Below are 15901 nucleotides of genomic sequence, written 5' to 3'. Positions count from 1 at the left end.
TTTTGACTTGCTTCAGACCATTTGAGTTATCATCAGCAAAGACGTCAAATTGTTGTCGGGCCCGACATCCAAACACTGCCATCACAACTCGCCCAGTGCTACTGCATTCACCCTGTATGCAACATCATCATTTTGACTTGCTTCAGACCATTTGAGTCATCATCAGCAAAGACGTCAAATTGTTTTGTCGGGCCCGACATCCACACACTGCCATCACAACTCGCCCAGTGCTACTGCATTCACCCTGTATGCAACATCATCATTTTGACTTGCTTCAGACCATTTGAGTCATCATCAGCAAAGACGTCAAATTGTTGTCGGGCCTGACATCCACACACTGCCATCACAACTCGCCCAGTGCTACTGCATTCACCCTGTATGCGACATCATCATTTTGACTTGCTTCAGACCATTTGAGTCATCATCAGCAAAGACGTCAAATTGTTGTCGGGCCCGACATCCAAACACTGCCATCACAACTCGCCCAGTGCTACTGCATTCACCCTGTATGCAACATCATCATTTTGACTTGCTTCAGACCATTTGAGTCATCATCAGCAAAGACGTCAAATTGTTGTCGGCCCGACATCCACACACTGCCATCACAACTCTTCCAGGGCTAATACATTGACCCTGTATGCAACATCATCATTTTGACTTGCTTCAGACCATTTGAGTTATCAACAGCAAAGACGTCAAATTGTTGTCGGCCAGACATCCAAACACTGCCATCACAACTCTCCCAGTGCTACTGCATTCACCCTGTATGCAACATCATCATTTTGACTTGCTTCAAACCATTTGAATCATCATCAGCAAAGACGTCAAATTGTTTTGTCGGGCCCGACATCCACACACTGCCATCACAACTCGCCCAGTGCTACTGCATTCACCCTGTATGCAACATCATCATTTTGACTTGCTTCAGACCATTTGAGTCATCATCAGCAAAGACGTCAAATTGTTGTCGGGCCCGACATCCAAACACTGCCATCACAACTCGCCCAGTGCTACTGCATTCACCCTGTATGCAACATCATCATTTTGACTTGCTTCAGACCATTTGAGTCATCATCAGCAAAGACGTCAAATTGTTGTCGGCCCGACATCCACACACTGCCATCACAACTCTTCCAGGGCTAATACATTGACCCTGTATGCAACATCATCATTTTGACTTGCTTCAGACCATTTGAGTTATCATCAGCAAAGACGTCAAATTGTTGTCGGGCCAGACATCCAAACACTGCCATCACAACTCTCCCAGTGCTACTGCATTCACCCTGTATGCAACATCATCATTTTGACTTGCTTCAGACCATTTGAATCATCATCAGCAAAGACGTCAAATTGTTTTGTCGGGCCCGACATCCACACACTGCCATCACAACTCGCCCAGTGCTACTGCATTCACCCTGTATGCAACATCATCATTTTGACTTGCTTCAGACCATTTGAGTCATCATCAGCAAAGACGTCAAATTGTTGTCGGGCCCGACATCCAAACACTGCCATCACAACTCTCCCAGTGCTACTGCATTCACCCTGTATGCGACATCATCATTTTGACTTGCTTCAGACCATTTGAGTCATCATCAGCAAAGACGTCAAATTGTTGTCGGCCCGACATCCAAACACTGCCATCACAACTCGCCCAGTGCTACTGCATTCACCCTGTATGCAACATCATCATTTTGACTTGCTTCAGACCATTTGAGTCATCATCAGCAAAGACGTCAAATTGTTGTCGGCCCGACATCCACACACTGCCATCACAACTCTTCCAGGGCTAATACATTGACCCTGTATGCAACATCATCATTTTGACTTGCTTCAGACCATTTGAGTTATCATCAGCAAAGACGTCAAATTGTTGTCGGGCCAGACATCCAAACACTGCCATCACAACTCTCCCAGTGCTACTGCATTCACCCTGTATGCAACATCATCATTTTGACTTGCTTCAGACCATTTGAATCATCATCAGCAAAGACGTCAAATTGTTTTGTCGGGCCCGACATCCACACACTGCCATCACAACTCGCCCAGTGCTACTGCATTCACCCTGTATGCAACATCATCATTTTGACTTGCTTCAGACCATTTGAGTCATCATCAGCAAAGACGTCAAATTGTTGTCGGGCCTGACATCCACACACTGCCATCACAACTCACCCAGTGCTACTGCATTCACCCTGTATGCGACATCATCATTTTGACTTGCTTGAGACCATTTGAGTCATCATCAGCAAAGACGTCAAATTGTTGTCGGGCCCGACATCCACACACTGCCATCACAACTCGCCCAGTGCTACTGCATTCACCCTGTATGCAATATCATCATTTTGTCTTTTTTTTCGGGCCAACTCGCCTTTCACATCAGCAAAGACGTCAAATTGTTAGGCCTGTTCTAGGGCTACTGCATTCATCCTGTATGCTATTTTGGTTGAGCCCAGCATCTATACTATGGCAACTCAACTCTCCCAGGACTGCTTCATTCACCCTGTATGCCCAGCAGAACAAGTTATCATGCTTTGTTAGCTCATAATATGTGTGTCTTCTCCGACAAGCTGGGAGCATTTGTGCCAGAGAGGTTGACCCCAACATCTTTACTATGGCATCCCAATTCTCCCTGGACTACTACATTCACCCTGTATGCAACATCATCATTTTGACTTGCTTCAGACCAGTTGAGTCATCATCTGTCAAGACGTCAAATTGTTTCGTGGGGCCCAACATCCAAACAATGCCATCACAACTCTCCCAGTGCTACTGCATCCACCCTGTATGCAACATCATCATTTGTTCTTGTTTCAGGCCAAGATAACTTTTAGCCATCAGTCGATATTGTATGTCAGGCCAAACGTCCTTATACTACTATCAATGTTACCATATGCAATTTCACCAGAAGCTAGAAAGGAACAGGGTATTACACTTCATTATGAGTAATGAAATTTTCACGAATACCATATGGTCTCAAGTACCATATGTTGAATGAACCCCTGGTAGAATTCAACTCAACAGTGAAAATATATCATTTTCTGCTGATTGAAAGACCATCCCCATGACCTGCCACTGTTTATTATAAGAATGCCATCACTTGATATACCTACGTTGAAATCATACAAAAACCGAAAAACATTGGTGATGCTGACATACTCATATGAAATAATTAGCATGAATAAGATGTCATTTGGTACAAAGTTAATATTGGCATTGCTGGAATCATCAAAATGAAATCAGCTAAATGAATAGAAACATCATAAAACCAACAATACAGAAAGTAAAAGCACATGGGAACCACATGCTGCATGAGAAACATCATGATTAGGCCTACAAAAGTATGTTCCACAGAGCACAGCCTCAAGACATTGTAATTGGCACCAACAGCAATTGGTACATCAGATGACAGAACCTTGTCAGGACAACCCCACATATGATACAATGCCTGCCCATGACCCCGTTATACAGCTTCATCATTTGCTGCAAAGGTGTACAAAAGCATCCCAAACAGGACTGGACAGACATCTGACCAGACATTAAAGAAACACCTCTGTGAGATGATTCCTGAGCCATGCACCCTGTCTTAAAAACTGTGTGGCAGTGGCAGCGGTTGTCAAATTCTTCAAACCTTACAGCACCCAAATTAGTCAATAGATGTTGATGACATGCTACAACATTATGACAACCTCAATCAGCTAAAATGATGCACAGCTTTTAATGGATGAACGTCAACACACATGGTGACTAGATCCTATGGTGACTAGGGCCATATCAGCCTTAGAAAATAATTTCTATCTTCATTTGTCTACAAAACTGATCTGCTACAGAGTGCCATCTAGTCAATGATAAAAGAGGTACTACACAAGGAAATGTCACTGGTCCTTCCAGAATCATAATAGACTTGGACTAGCGTTTTTTATATTAATTTTCATCCATGTGTACATTATATTAACCAATCAAGTTGATATAAAAATAGAAAATAGCAAATAGCCTTCCCTTTGACCTTGAACATATGTAGCGGTTGATACACCTCAGAGCTTTACAGCTTAAATGAACTTCAGGATATGTTTTCCCAGTTTTATGTTTCCGGTAAACTAACTTGAAGGAGATGACCTTGACCAATGACATGAATGATCTGTTTCAAAACAATTCACAAAGGCTAAAATGAAGGCAAACAGCAGAAACAAACATGCTTGTCGTAAGAGGCCACTAAGGGATCAGGTGGTCAGACTCACTGACTTGTTTGATGCCTGTCATTGTATCTCGATGCTGATAATATCAATCACTGGAATGTCTGGTCCAGATTCAATTATTTACAGACCGCCGCCATATAAATGGAATATTGCTGAGTGTGTTGTTAAACAACAAACAAATAAAACATATTACTGAACCTTAAAGAGTGTCAAATACAACCAGCAGACCTGTCAACCCTCCCGCATTTAGTAGAAGACTCCCGCAGTTTGATAAAATCTCCCAGTCTCACGCATGATATACCATTCTCCTGCAAAACAGAATTTTTCATTATCTTAAAACTTCCCCTCTATTGTCCCGTGAGCAAAAAACAAAGAACAGGACGTCTACGATTACGGAAATCTACGAGTAAGTTTTCTGAATAATATTAAATGAGTTTGCATACATGCATATGATGCCTCCCGATCGGTCCGGGAGACTCCCCGATAAGCAACTTCTAATGACAGTCATCCACCAGCTGACCCAGATAGGCCTTTGTCTAGTAATCAACTGGTAATTAAATCCATATGGTGAATGACTTAACATTGTAAACTGTTAAGAAACTGGGATAGTCCTAACAGGTGCCTGAAGCATGTCAAGGGTTGAACTTGAAATGAATAATCAACTGAGTACTTATCACTTCCTTAAATGAACTATTATCTTAATGTTCTTAGCCTATCCTTCATAGTTTAAGAACAAAAATACACATGGCCGGCCCAGTTATACATGACTTTATTGGTTATCAGATTTGTCAGAAACTTTGTAAAAACATCAAAACAGTATACCTCAAAGTTATGCCATTTGAACTCTCGGAAATAAAAACAAAACATGACCAGCAAGTGCCGTCTCAAGAATGATTGGTTGATTCAGTAGTCGAAATAACAATGAGTTACATGTTCAGACTTCCTCACAGCTTGGGTTTCAAAGTCAAAGTTTAAGTAAAATTTTTAAATTTCCTTTTGACTGACATTGTGACTCATCTGCACAGAAATATCAACACACAGAACTCAAATCTCGCAAGAATTTATCATGTGATTATTTTAAACAAGCTTATTGGCAAATAGTTTGCTGGCGTTGCTGATCGGCAATCTTATTTGAATACAACAGTACTGGTCAACCAATGAGATTAATACACATCAAGGTCAGAAAGGTCAACAACGACGAGGCTCATTTCATTCATAGATTGTTGTAAAATATAATAGTACTTCCAAATATGGCATACATTTCTTGGAAACGGAATAACATGAACATTTCTAGAACATTGATGAAGCAAAGTAAACAGACTACCGCAGACAGAATAAAATAAACATATCTGAAAGAAATTAAGGGTGATCATGTTGCGTCAGGATAAATGCACTTAATATTTCTTTGGCATATTTTGTTACCAAATTGTACAAAAAACTCAGAAAACCTGTATTATGACGAACCCTGACAATTGGTCGGATTGAACACATCGTCAACTGGTCAAGCTACAGATTGTTTATTGTCAATATCTGATTTATCCGGGATGATTTTTGAATGAATGTGATATGGGTAGATTGTGCTAGGTTTATTCTCAGAGGGGGGAAATGCAAACAGAAATAAAGTAAGTTGTACGTACAAGAAATTATTAATCATTGTCTAAAAATATTTTAATATGAAAGTTATCTTCTTATATTCACTGTTTCAAAAGTCTGCCCCTTTGGCTGCAAATCTCCCCCATTTTGAAGTCAAATCTCTCCCATTGTCATGATGAGGGGTTGACAGGTCTGACCTAGCTGTGAAACACTACTACTCAAATCAGTTGTAAATCACCATTGTAACTGCTCACACAACTAGTTTCAATGATCTTATCACCAGTTCAATCCTTATTCCAAAAACAACTCCTAAAACATAACCTATGGTTTCTACTTCAGTTTATTACAAGCAGTATCTGATGATCCCTCTTACCGAGCTGAGTCCTAATTATCAAACATTTGTTGTGCAGATGACTGAAGGTGACATGGATAAATGTCAAAAGACTGCACATACTGTTCTACGGAATATGAGTGCTGCAATATTCCTGTTGGTAAATGTCCAAGTAATTCCTTAACAAATTTCATTCTTTCACTAGTTTATATGAAATTAAGTTTCCAATACATTAGTGACCTGTAAGAGCATGGTGAATATGAATGGTTATATACAGTTGTGTTAATTTGACCATGACTAATATGGATCGTGGGCACATTCAAAATGGCAGACTAAGTTTTGGGTGTAATGAATCGTGGATAAAATGAACTGCTATCAACAGTGATTTTGAATTCATTATAACAAGGTTTTACTGTACGTCATATACATTTGAGATGATCAAACACCCTGACATGTCCATTGTGTCTTAGACATTAACCTGCGTGAGATTGTTACAATACAGCAGGATGAATATATTGGCAGCAACAACTTAAAGGTTTTCCATTCCCTCATTGCCCTGGCAGACATGTGGTTTGGATGGGACAGTATTAAGTTCCTATCACCTTACTGTCATGTGTAATGTTTTAGCCTGAGCTTCTGCCCAGTATACACTCATGTATGTGTCAAGTTGTACTGTTTGTTTTGGCCACAGCAAGTCCATTGACCTTCATGCCTACCATCTTGTTCAAAGGACATCAGCTATGAAGGTCAAGGCAGTGAATACTATGACCAACTAGCTGCTTATCACATTACTTTGTCACAAAAGTAAAAACAGTGTTTTTTACCTTGCACTTGTGTCTGTACCTTGCCCTCTGTTGTACTTGCCATTTGTGCTGATATCTTGTCATGACCTTGTACCTGGCCCTGTTCTGGCTTGACCTTAGTGTCAGTTCCTGAAACACACATTAAAACACATTACTACTGAAGACAAGATAATATGCAAACACTGATCGTATCAGATAAAAACTGGATGTGAGCAGGGTTTTTCCATGCTTCAAACATTTAAGGGTCAACATGATTGTTATTTTTATATAATTCCACGATATTATTAACAATTATACCATTTCTCAAAAGAATTTGTAAGAAGACTTAACTTTGGTCTTGTGTCTTTACGTTAATATTTAATTTAGGTTACAGGAAATAATTCAACTGACCAGAACCATGCACCATTTACCATATTTTCAGTTACAGGAAAACAGAGTTGTAGAATGTGATGTATATTGTACACCCATTAGGGGCTAAAACAAGGACTGGTCAGCTCGGGGCAGTATACTGTGTCTGAGTGGGGTATTCATGGTAAACTGTGGCATGGCATCTCACTGGGCTAGCGCCATAAATCGGCATCAGTCCGGACTAATACAAGCAGCCACACCCACCCCCACACCCACACCCACATACAATGAACCTACAAACAAATATATGTTCAATGTAATAATTTGACTGATAACAATAGGTGAAAGTTGTTGTTATGCCAACTGTAAGTCAATATTTGGTTTATTTATGAAGTAGCATGGCTTCATGGCATCTCCCTTTTCATGATAACAGATTGTTGGAAAAAAAAAGATACTTTTCAATATATTTCAAAGCTAAACACTAACCAGTACTGTAACAAAGTGTTAAGCATGTCTATATAATCTTAGCATATACTTTTATTTAGATGATTATTCAAAGCAAAGAACTTGCTTGCCAGTCCTGGGTCTTAAGTTGGTTATGTGCAGTCTAGTGTCCTCATCCGTTTCATATCTCAGTTCATTAATTTGGTCACATATAATTGCATACCCGCTACCCCACTTTCAGTTTACCTTTCAGTAGGGGTGTAACGATACATCAGACTATCGATGTATTGCAATAGTAAGTGCCCCAATATCAATTTATCGATGGGAGTCATGATTTGCAATCGATACTATCGATTTAATTGACGAATATCGATAGTTTCAATAGTGTACATACTTGTTTTATTTCATAGCACTTTAGTGTTGTCTTTATGAAAAGCTGAAAACGTATTTTGATTGAATAGCACACAGTACAGTGATCCCTTGCTACAACGCTACCTGCGGGGTATAAATAATTGATGAGCGTTATAGATGATCAGCAGTTAAACGAAGGTCAACAATAGTTATTGCAATAACATCTCTCATATCAATAGTTATTGCAATAATTGTTTGCAATAGTTATTGATATTGCAATAGTCTTTTTGGCTTAATAGTCCCCCCTACTTTCAGGTGTCGCTTGGTATGCAGATAAGGGAGGTATTCAGCAAAGAATTGAGGCGACACAGTTGTGGGGTCCAGATCCTTTCCATTACAAAAGGTTCCAGAGGAACGCCACCTATCATCATAAAGGTCTCGGGTCAAAGGTCAATGTGCCACAGCAACCCTGCTCAATATTGCCCCTTGCGCTCTTAAGATGAGTCAGTCTGAGATCGGGGAGACAAAAGATGCGATCTAGTAGTTCTGGCAAGTGGCGACAAGGGAAATGTTGGGATGACCAAGCACTTACACACGAGATGAAAACCTCAGGAGGAAGCTTCCATTCCGAGGGAGCTACCCTGTCTGGCCCGAACGGTCCAACATCGGGGAATGTGCTGGACGAGAACACGTATGCCCTGCCGATGTACCAGATGCATGACCCGGAATGTCTGTTGAAGGAGGGAGTGAGAGTGTGTCGTCCCGTGATGGTGCAGGCACCAGGCCACCATGAGGTTGTTGGTGGAGATGGTGAGCTGAGTGTACTGGAGGTGCTCCTGCCAGTGTGATATGGCCTGAGTTGTTGATGTGCCAAGTGCACAGGACGACAGTCCCGAGGTCGTCTGCTGCTCTAGATGTGCACCTCACCCTGTAGAGGTGTCTACAAACAGGTGGGACATCGGGGATAACTCTGTTAAGGAGATGCTTCCTAAGATGTTTGACTCTACCGTCCACCAGCTGAAATGACTCTTGAGGTGAGGGGGTAGAGCAACAGATAGGCCAAGGATTCTGACCTCTTATGTAAAGCGGAATTAACTGTTGGATTGGACCAAGTGTAGTCGACCTCAGCTTGTCACACCCTTGGCTGACGTGAGCATTCCCAGGAGCACTTGCCACTGACAAAGTGTAAGCCGTTGAAGAGTGGATGGGAGATGTTAGATTCGGCTGACTATAATACTGTAAAGTTGAAAAGTCCAGGTGGGTCTCTGATCGTGTTGTGCCATGACGATACTTGGAAAATGTCTTCATCAGCCAAATCCCATGTAGACAAAATCAACCCGCTCCTCAACCATTCACCGAGACATTGATGTACCAGGGTGCCATGTAAGCACTCCCATTCTTATTTTGAGGTGACCATGAAGGGTGGTGCCTCATTATCTAAGGCTGTCAGATTTGTCATGGGAAGAATTAAAATATCGACGTATCTAGTCGTTAAGGCTGAACATAGATAATTCCTTTGTCTGAAAGATTGTACAGTACAAAGAAAGGTGATCATTTCCATACCCTGGGAGTCGTATAAGCGCTTCCGTTCTTATATCAAGGGGACGATGAAGCGTGGTGGCTTGTTACTCTGCCTGTTGGCATCGGAGGCTATTCCTGCATGTAAACAACAATGGCTACTTTGTTGTCCCCGATAAAAATTAACGATCTTGTGTGAAGATTGACGGATAATTGGTTGGAAGAGTAGTGAACATAATACACCCATTGACAAGTTTCAATGTCTTTGTGGTAAAAACTGACACGGGTGAGCAACAAGTCCCTTGTTATAGGCTACGCGTGATTCTGCCACTCTCCAACATTTTGGTCTAAATCAGTCATTTTTTGTTGCTGTACATGATGGTGACATTGACAAATTTCTGGCAGAAAATGAAAATGCAAACCCGAAAAAAAGTATATTCAACATACGAGTTGTCAAACAGTTTCTTTCAGAAAAGCTGAATGAGCAATGCCCAATCGAAGTTATCCCTCCCACTGAACTTAACACGACCATTTGCCAGGTTTTCATTGGCGTTAGGAAACAGGATGGTTCCGAGTACAAAACAAGCTCACTCATTGGATTCAGGGGCAGTTTAGATTGTCACTTAAAACGCAAAGATTATGGCTTCTCACTTTCAGATTCAATTGAATTTTCCAAAATGCAGGATGTCATCAAGTCAAAAACAAAATCACTAAAAAGCAGGGAAAGGGTTAACCTACCTTACAGAGAGGAACCTATTTCCAACAGTGAAATAAAACAACTCCGAGATGCAGGCCAGCTTGGCACTAACACACCTGAATCCATATTAAACACTCTATGGTGGAACAATACAATTTTTGCGGTCTACGGTCAATAACTCCACACAGAAGAATGACTTGGGGGGGGGGGATGTTCAGTTGAAACGAGATTCTGATAATCATGAATTCATTGAGTATGTTGAACGGCAATCCAAAACCAGAACCGGAGGGGACCCCGTGGGTGTTATTGCTGTGACACCCAGGGCCTGGGCCCAACCCAATGACCCCTCATGTTGTCCAGTCAACGTTTATAAGGTGTTCCGCTACTTAAGACCCAGCAATTTTTTGGGGAAGGGAAGATCCCTTCTATCTTGCAGCAAACACAAGAGGGTGTACCAAATCTGGCAAATCCTGGTTCAAAAGGCTGCAATGGTGCTATAATAAAAAACATGGCTTCCAAAGCCAACCTTTCATCCGCCAAACGCATCAGTAATCACAGTGCTAGGAAACACATGATAGAATCAATGTCCAGTAAGGTCGTTCCAGCCCACCAAATAATGCAAGTGTCTGGGCACAAAAATATACATTCTATAAACACATATTGACAATTCACTGAAGATCAACACCGTCGTATCTCCCAACACTTTGTCCAATACCAGTGCACACTGTCAAGATCACAATGTCATTTTAATTTGGTTTAACTGTATGGGTTGTGTGCTGGAGAGTGGTCTGACAGGAGTGGTTGAACTGTAAGTGATTATGACTGTGAAGTTATGTAAGCTGGTTGAAGTGAGTGGATGGGCTTGCATGCTTTGCTTGATTTGTACATTTAACCATCATGCTATTTGGACAATTTGAATCTTAATTCTGGGCAGTCACTGGAGAAATGTTGACCAGGTTGGTCTGTGTGTCTGGACTGTGTGTTTTGGTGTGCCTGCGGTTTGTGTGATGTCCCTAGCTTTCGTGGCATGAGTGTTATACTTTTAATGATTGTATTGTTTGTACGTATTATGTTTTCTTTAATAATTTGTGAATATATGCAGTATGTCATTTGAGATTGGAATTTACATAATTGTGTATACAGTCTATACCTCACAAAGTCGGACATATGAGCCTCGCTTCGGCGCCAATGTAGTACGTCCTGTCAAATAGTACATAAACATCACTTTATAAGTTCTAACTACGACATGTAGTTTCATGTCACTGTAACTGTACCTCTGGGCTAGCAAAGTAAGTTTGCCTGCAGTTAGTTGGGGTCAGTGCAGTTGATAAAGGTTATTTGAGCAAGGCACATTTGTATGTAAATAACCTCTCATTGATGTTGGTTGAAGCTAGGCATGTTGAAAAACTTTGTTATTTGAGTAAAACAATGTCAGCTTACCATATGTAAGTTACTCCATTATGTATGTAAACGCATTCTTGGTTGTTATAGGAATGGTATCAGACACTGTTAGTAATGTGTCTTTGGTTGTGTAGTGTCCGGGACTCGGAGCTTGGACTGGCACGGGACTCGTAGCAAGACATATGGATGCAGCTCACGGTCAAGCGACGTGAGGGCGTAGCTCGGCGCACTCAAGGTGTAAGGGCTGCTCACCATCAGAAAGAGCTGGCTTTGTGACAGGCTAATATGTATGTATGTTTGTTTGTTTGTTGTTTAACGCCGAACTCAGCAATATTCCAGCTATATGACGGTGGTCTGTAAGTAATCGAGTCTGGACCAGACAATCCAGTGATTGATATCATGAGCATTGATCCACGCAATTGGGATCGATGACATGCGTAACATCTTGAGGTAGACTGTGGTTCAAAAGAAGTGAACAGGGGTATATACTTGAATTGTAAATGTGTTGAAATAATTGCTACGGCTCCAAGTGAACTTGTTCAGTTGCGTAGCAGCATTGGTACAATTATACTCGATTGAATGTGTCCTATCTATCTGTGTCCTGTTTATTATGTATGCCTAGGTAATAGATTATAGATAGGAACTAGGAGTACGACAGTGGCGGAAATATGGAAGCCGTATGAGAGATGATGAGAGTGTGAGCAAGCTGTGTGGGCAGTGTGGGAGTAAAGAGTTTATGAGCGTGGGATATTCAGGAAATTTTGGTTTAAGGTCAAGGCCATGTCATATTCCAAAGGAAGGCAGAATAGCAGAGAAATTTAGAAGAAAATGGGTTCGTCAGGTGGCTGTCCCCCGGACACAAAAATGGACAAGTCGTGAAGTCATGATACTAGACGAGTTTGAGGTAGTCAACCAAGGGTGCAAGCAGATTAACACTCTTATTGCTAAAAAACAATAGAACAGGTAGAACAGCGAAACAAATAAGCAGTAAACATGCATCCTTAAGGAAGAGGAGCAGGATTTTGGCCTGGCTATGGATAGTTCAACTGAACCCCTAGTGGGTGAAGGAGAGATTGAAGAAACTCCAAGAGAGAAAACTGATGATCAAAGACGGTAGCTATTCTGAATTTACTATGAGAAGGTTAAGGACACGATGTGTGACAACCCACATGGCTGTAGCTCTGCTGCATGATTGTTTAGCTGGACATGCATCTGTAGAGGATTATGATGACATGCTTGTTCAGCTAGGGCGAATGACAAACAACAAAGGAAGAAAAGGCAAAATGTCAGGCAAAGGCAATCTATGGGGGGCCGATCTCAGGGGCAAAGTGGCGGAATTTCGAAGGGTGCAACAGCTCTGGGCATATAATCGAAAGTGGCAGAAATCCTTGATGGCAAACAGGATACTTCATGTCCGTTACCTATTGCGGAAATAGAAGCTGCATACAAGAAAAGGTTCGAGGGTGACTCCATCGAAGTTGATCTTACTGGTTACCCTGTTCCTGGCAAGTTTATTGTCAACTCTGACATACTGAAACCAACTGAACCTAGGGAGATGCTTTCTGCCGTGTCAAGGATGAAGATTGGGGTGGGGGGGTAGGGGGGGGCGGGGTAATGGTGCCACTTTGCAACAGCTTTTTGTTTGCCAGAACAATCCTTAACCAACTCAACCTGAATAGGAGTATACTACTGCCGAAAAGGGGGGTGAGCCATAGGCAACTGGCATCCACTCACTATTGCATCAGTCGCAGTAAGGTTATACACGAAAGTTCTCACTAGTAGGTTGCAAACATCAGTCACACTATATCCTAGACAACGTGGTTTCACTGGTGGTATTGGCGCAAGTAGTGGCATGGAAGGTCATCGAACCAACCTGGGTCTGGTGGGGATGTTTTGTCGGGATACAGGGCTCAGGCTGAATGTACGGAAATCATACTGCTTCACTATCACACCCAAAGACGGGAAACAAACATACTCAGTGAACACGGAAGTAGCGGCGGTACTCGATGAAGGCGAAATCCCATGGACCGATCCAGGTACGTCAGTCAAGTACCTTGGTGCTCTTGTAGATCAGTGGGTAGTGACTACAGGAAGACCTGGACCCATTCACTGATCAAATGGTGCAAAGGCATATCCGGATTGCTGCTTAAACCCCGCCAAAAAGTGTGCCTCCTCACCAAGTACGCGATTCCCCGTCTCCAATATTCTCTTGCGACAGTGGGACCCGCTTATGGGTTGCTCGATCGCTTGGACAACATTGTGAAAGATAAAGTCACCTTCATCCAACAGTTGCATCGGCTTTTCTTTACACCTGTAGTAGAGACGAAGGATTAAAGTACTCACGGAAATGAAAAAAAACTGTTTTTTGACCTCAGATCTTAAATAAATGCAGTTAATATACAAAATATGTAAATTTTCAAACAACTAAATTAGTACTTATTTGGCCGTGGCACAAATACAGCGTATCAAATGTTTTTATGCCTTTTTACACGTAAAAGTGTGTAAAAATGTGAATAATACAGACTATTGTGAAACAGGGCATGACCAGGTGTAAGTACATCAAGGTGACCTATGACACCTTGACGACAGGTGGGAAGAGGTACATAATACCTATAGTCTGTTTCTGCCATGTCAATTTGGACTTAGTTTTATTTTTGAATGTTGAAAGTGTCGACAAATTACCTCCTGTACAGTACATTTTGTATTGTTCACTGAGATCAAACTAGCAAATCCAGACTAGTACTTTTCGAGTTGTTTTGTTATTTCGTATTTACAGCTACGTAACACTTTGTGTCGATTTTTAAATTGAGAAAAACATTTTTTTTTTCATTTCCGTGAGTACTTTAGGCCTCCCTTGTCTTTGGTACATGGTTCCATCTAGCATTGTGCAATCAAAAAGTCGGGTTATTTACTCTAAAGATCTGTTGCATACAATCAATGAAGAGATAATTGCGGAGGAGTGCCTTAGACGACTGGAAGATAAATGGGGGCTTCCTGAGTGCCATTCAGTCCAAGGGCTAGGCACATGTCTACTGAGGAACAATAAAGCATCGAACTGGTGGTTACAGGGGGAGACCCTTTCTGAGTCCGAGTACTCACTGGCTATTAAGCTGTTCACCAACACCTACCCCACAAGGGAGGCGCTGCATCGGGGACGTGCGACAGGTGATGTGAAGAGCAGACAGTGTGTTTTTCATACAGAGACGCTTGGACATGTCAGTGGGCAGACGGAGCTGAATCAAATGACACAACAAGATATGCACCGCCGTACTGACTGCTGCCAAGCTCCATGGTTGGGCAGTATTGTCTGAACCCAGACTCTGTAAGAGATGTGACGGTCCTATGGGACCCTAATAAGGGGGCCTTAGATGCGGTGACTAAGGAAAAGGTGAGAAAATATTTGCCATTCATACCATCAGTACTTGAAAGAACAGGAGCATCACAGTGCGAGATCTATGGTGAGGGGTAGCTGGTTGCCCAGAACCTACAAGGTACTCGAGGTCCGTGGCATCCCAAGGTATAGTACCAAGTACTTTTGTCTCCTGACTCTGTGCAACTCCATAAGGCTCTGACGATTGTTCATGGACCAGTAAGGAAGATCGAAGACGGTGATCCCAAATTGAACCAAATGAACGCAGCATCTTCATTTTGGATTCTTACTCAGGACTGAACAGGGACACATGTGTGGTATCGGCAATATGAGACAGATCGTCATCTTGGTAACACTGAAATATTGTACAGATAATCATAAGATTATTTTATGACAGTTATTCTAAATAACTCATACTTTGTTATATATGTATATGTATAGATAGAGATAGATATAGATAGATATATACTCAACAACAAAAGTTCCTGTGACACCAATATTTTAGTGTATTTTTCAAACTAGTAAAGTTTGGTTTTTAGTATTGTAGTACGTGTATGGAATCAAGATACAAAAACGCAACTGATACAGAAAAAGCATGCATTCCATGCAAAAGTTGACTTTTGCAAGCCCCATGCATTTCACTGTCCAAGAATGGGTATAAAACATGTGCGTTAACGGGATTCCATATGCATTGTTTAGCATCGTGCTCACAACAACCTCTCAGAAAAACAACAAAATTACGGAATTATTCAACATTACGAAATGCCACGCCTGTCCAAAAATGAGCGTCTGCGAGCCATTGGTATGCTTGAAGCAGGATCGAGTCAATGTGATGTTGCAAGACAATTT

The 15901-nt window shown here is 41.6% G+C and overlaps 1 protein-coding gene across 1 annotated transcript; it reads right to left on the bottom strand.

The window, feature by feature from the left end:
* Nucleotides 1-369: 369 nt before the first annotated feature.
* Nucleotides 370-15397, bottom strand: LOC124116672. Its single transcript, XM_048382980.1, has 3 exons — nt 15096-15397; nt 6945-7052; nt 370-504 (listed from the first exon to the last, which is right to left on the bottom strand). Exons 1-3 carry the CDS (start codon nt 15327-15329, stop codon nt 370-372), a joined length of 477 nt encoding a protein of 158 aa, XP_048238937.1. The 5' UTR covers nt 15330-15397.
* Between the last annotated feature and the right edge of the window lie 504 nt (nt 15398-15901).

This window comes from Haliotis rufescens, unplaced genomic scaffold (genome assembly GCF_023055435.1).
Source record: "Haliotis rufescens isolate VD_foot unplaced genomic scaffold, xgHalRufe1.0.p SCAF_43, whole genome shotgun sequence".
NCBI lineage: Eukaryota > Metazoa > Mollusca > Gastropoda > Lepetellida > Haliotidae > Haliotis > Haliotis rufescens.
This window is presented reverse-complemented; position numbering and strand designations above follow the sequence as displayed.

Excerpts from the sequence above, each read along its gene's own strand:
- LOC124116672 (XM_048382980.1), bottom strand. The coding sequence starts at position 15,329 with ATGAAGATGCTGCGTTCATTTGGTTCAATTTGGGATCACCGTCTTCGA. Across the intron at positions 7,053-15,095 it reads TGTTCTTTCAAGTACTGATG|GAACTGACACTAAGGTCAAG; the intron begins GTATGAATGGCA and ends TGTGTGTTTCAG. Across the intron at positions 505-6,944 it reads GGTACAGACACAAGTGCAAG|GGTGAATGCAGTAGCACTGG; the intron begins GTAAAAAACACT and ends TGTTGCATACAG.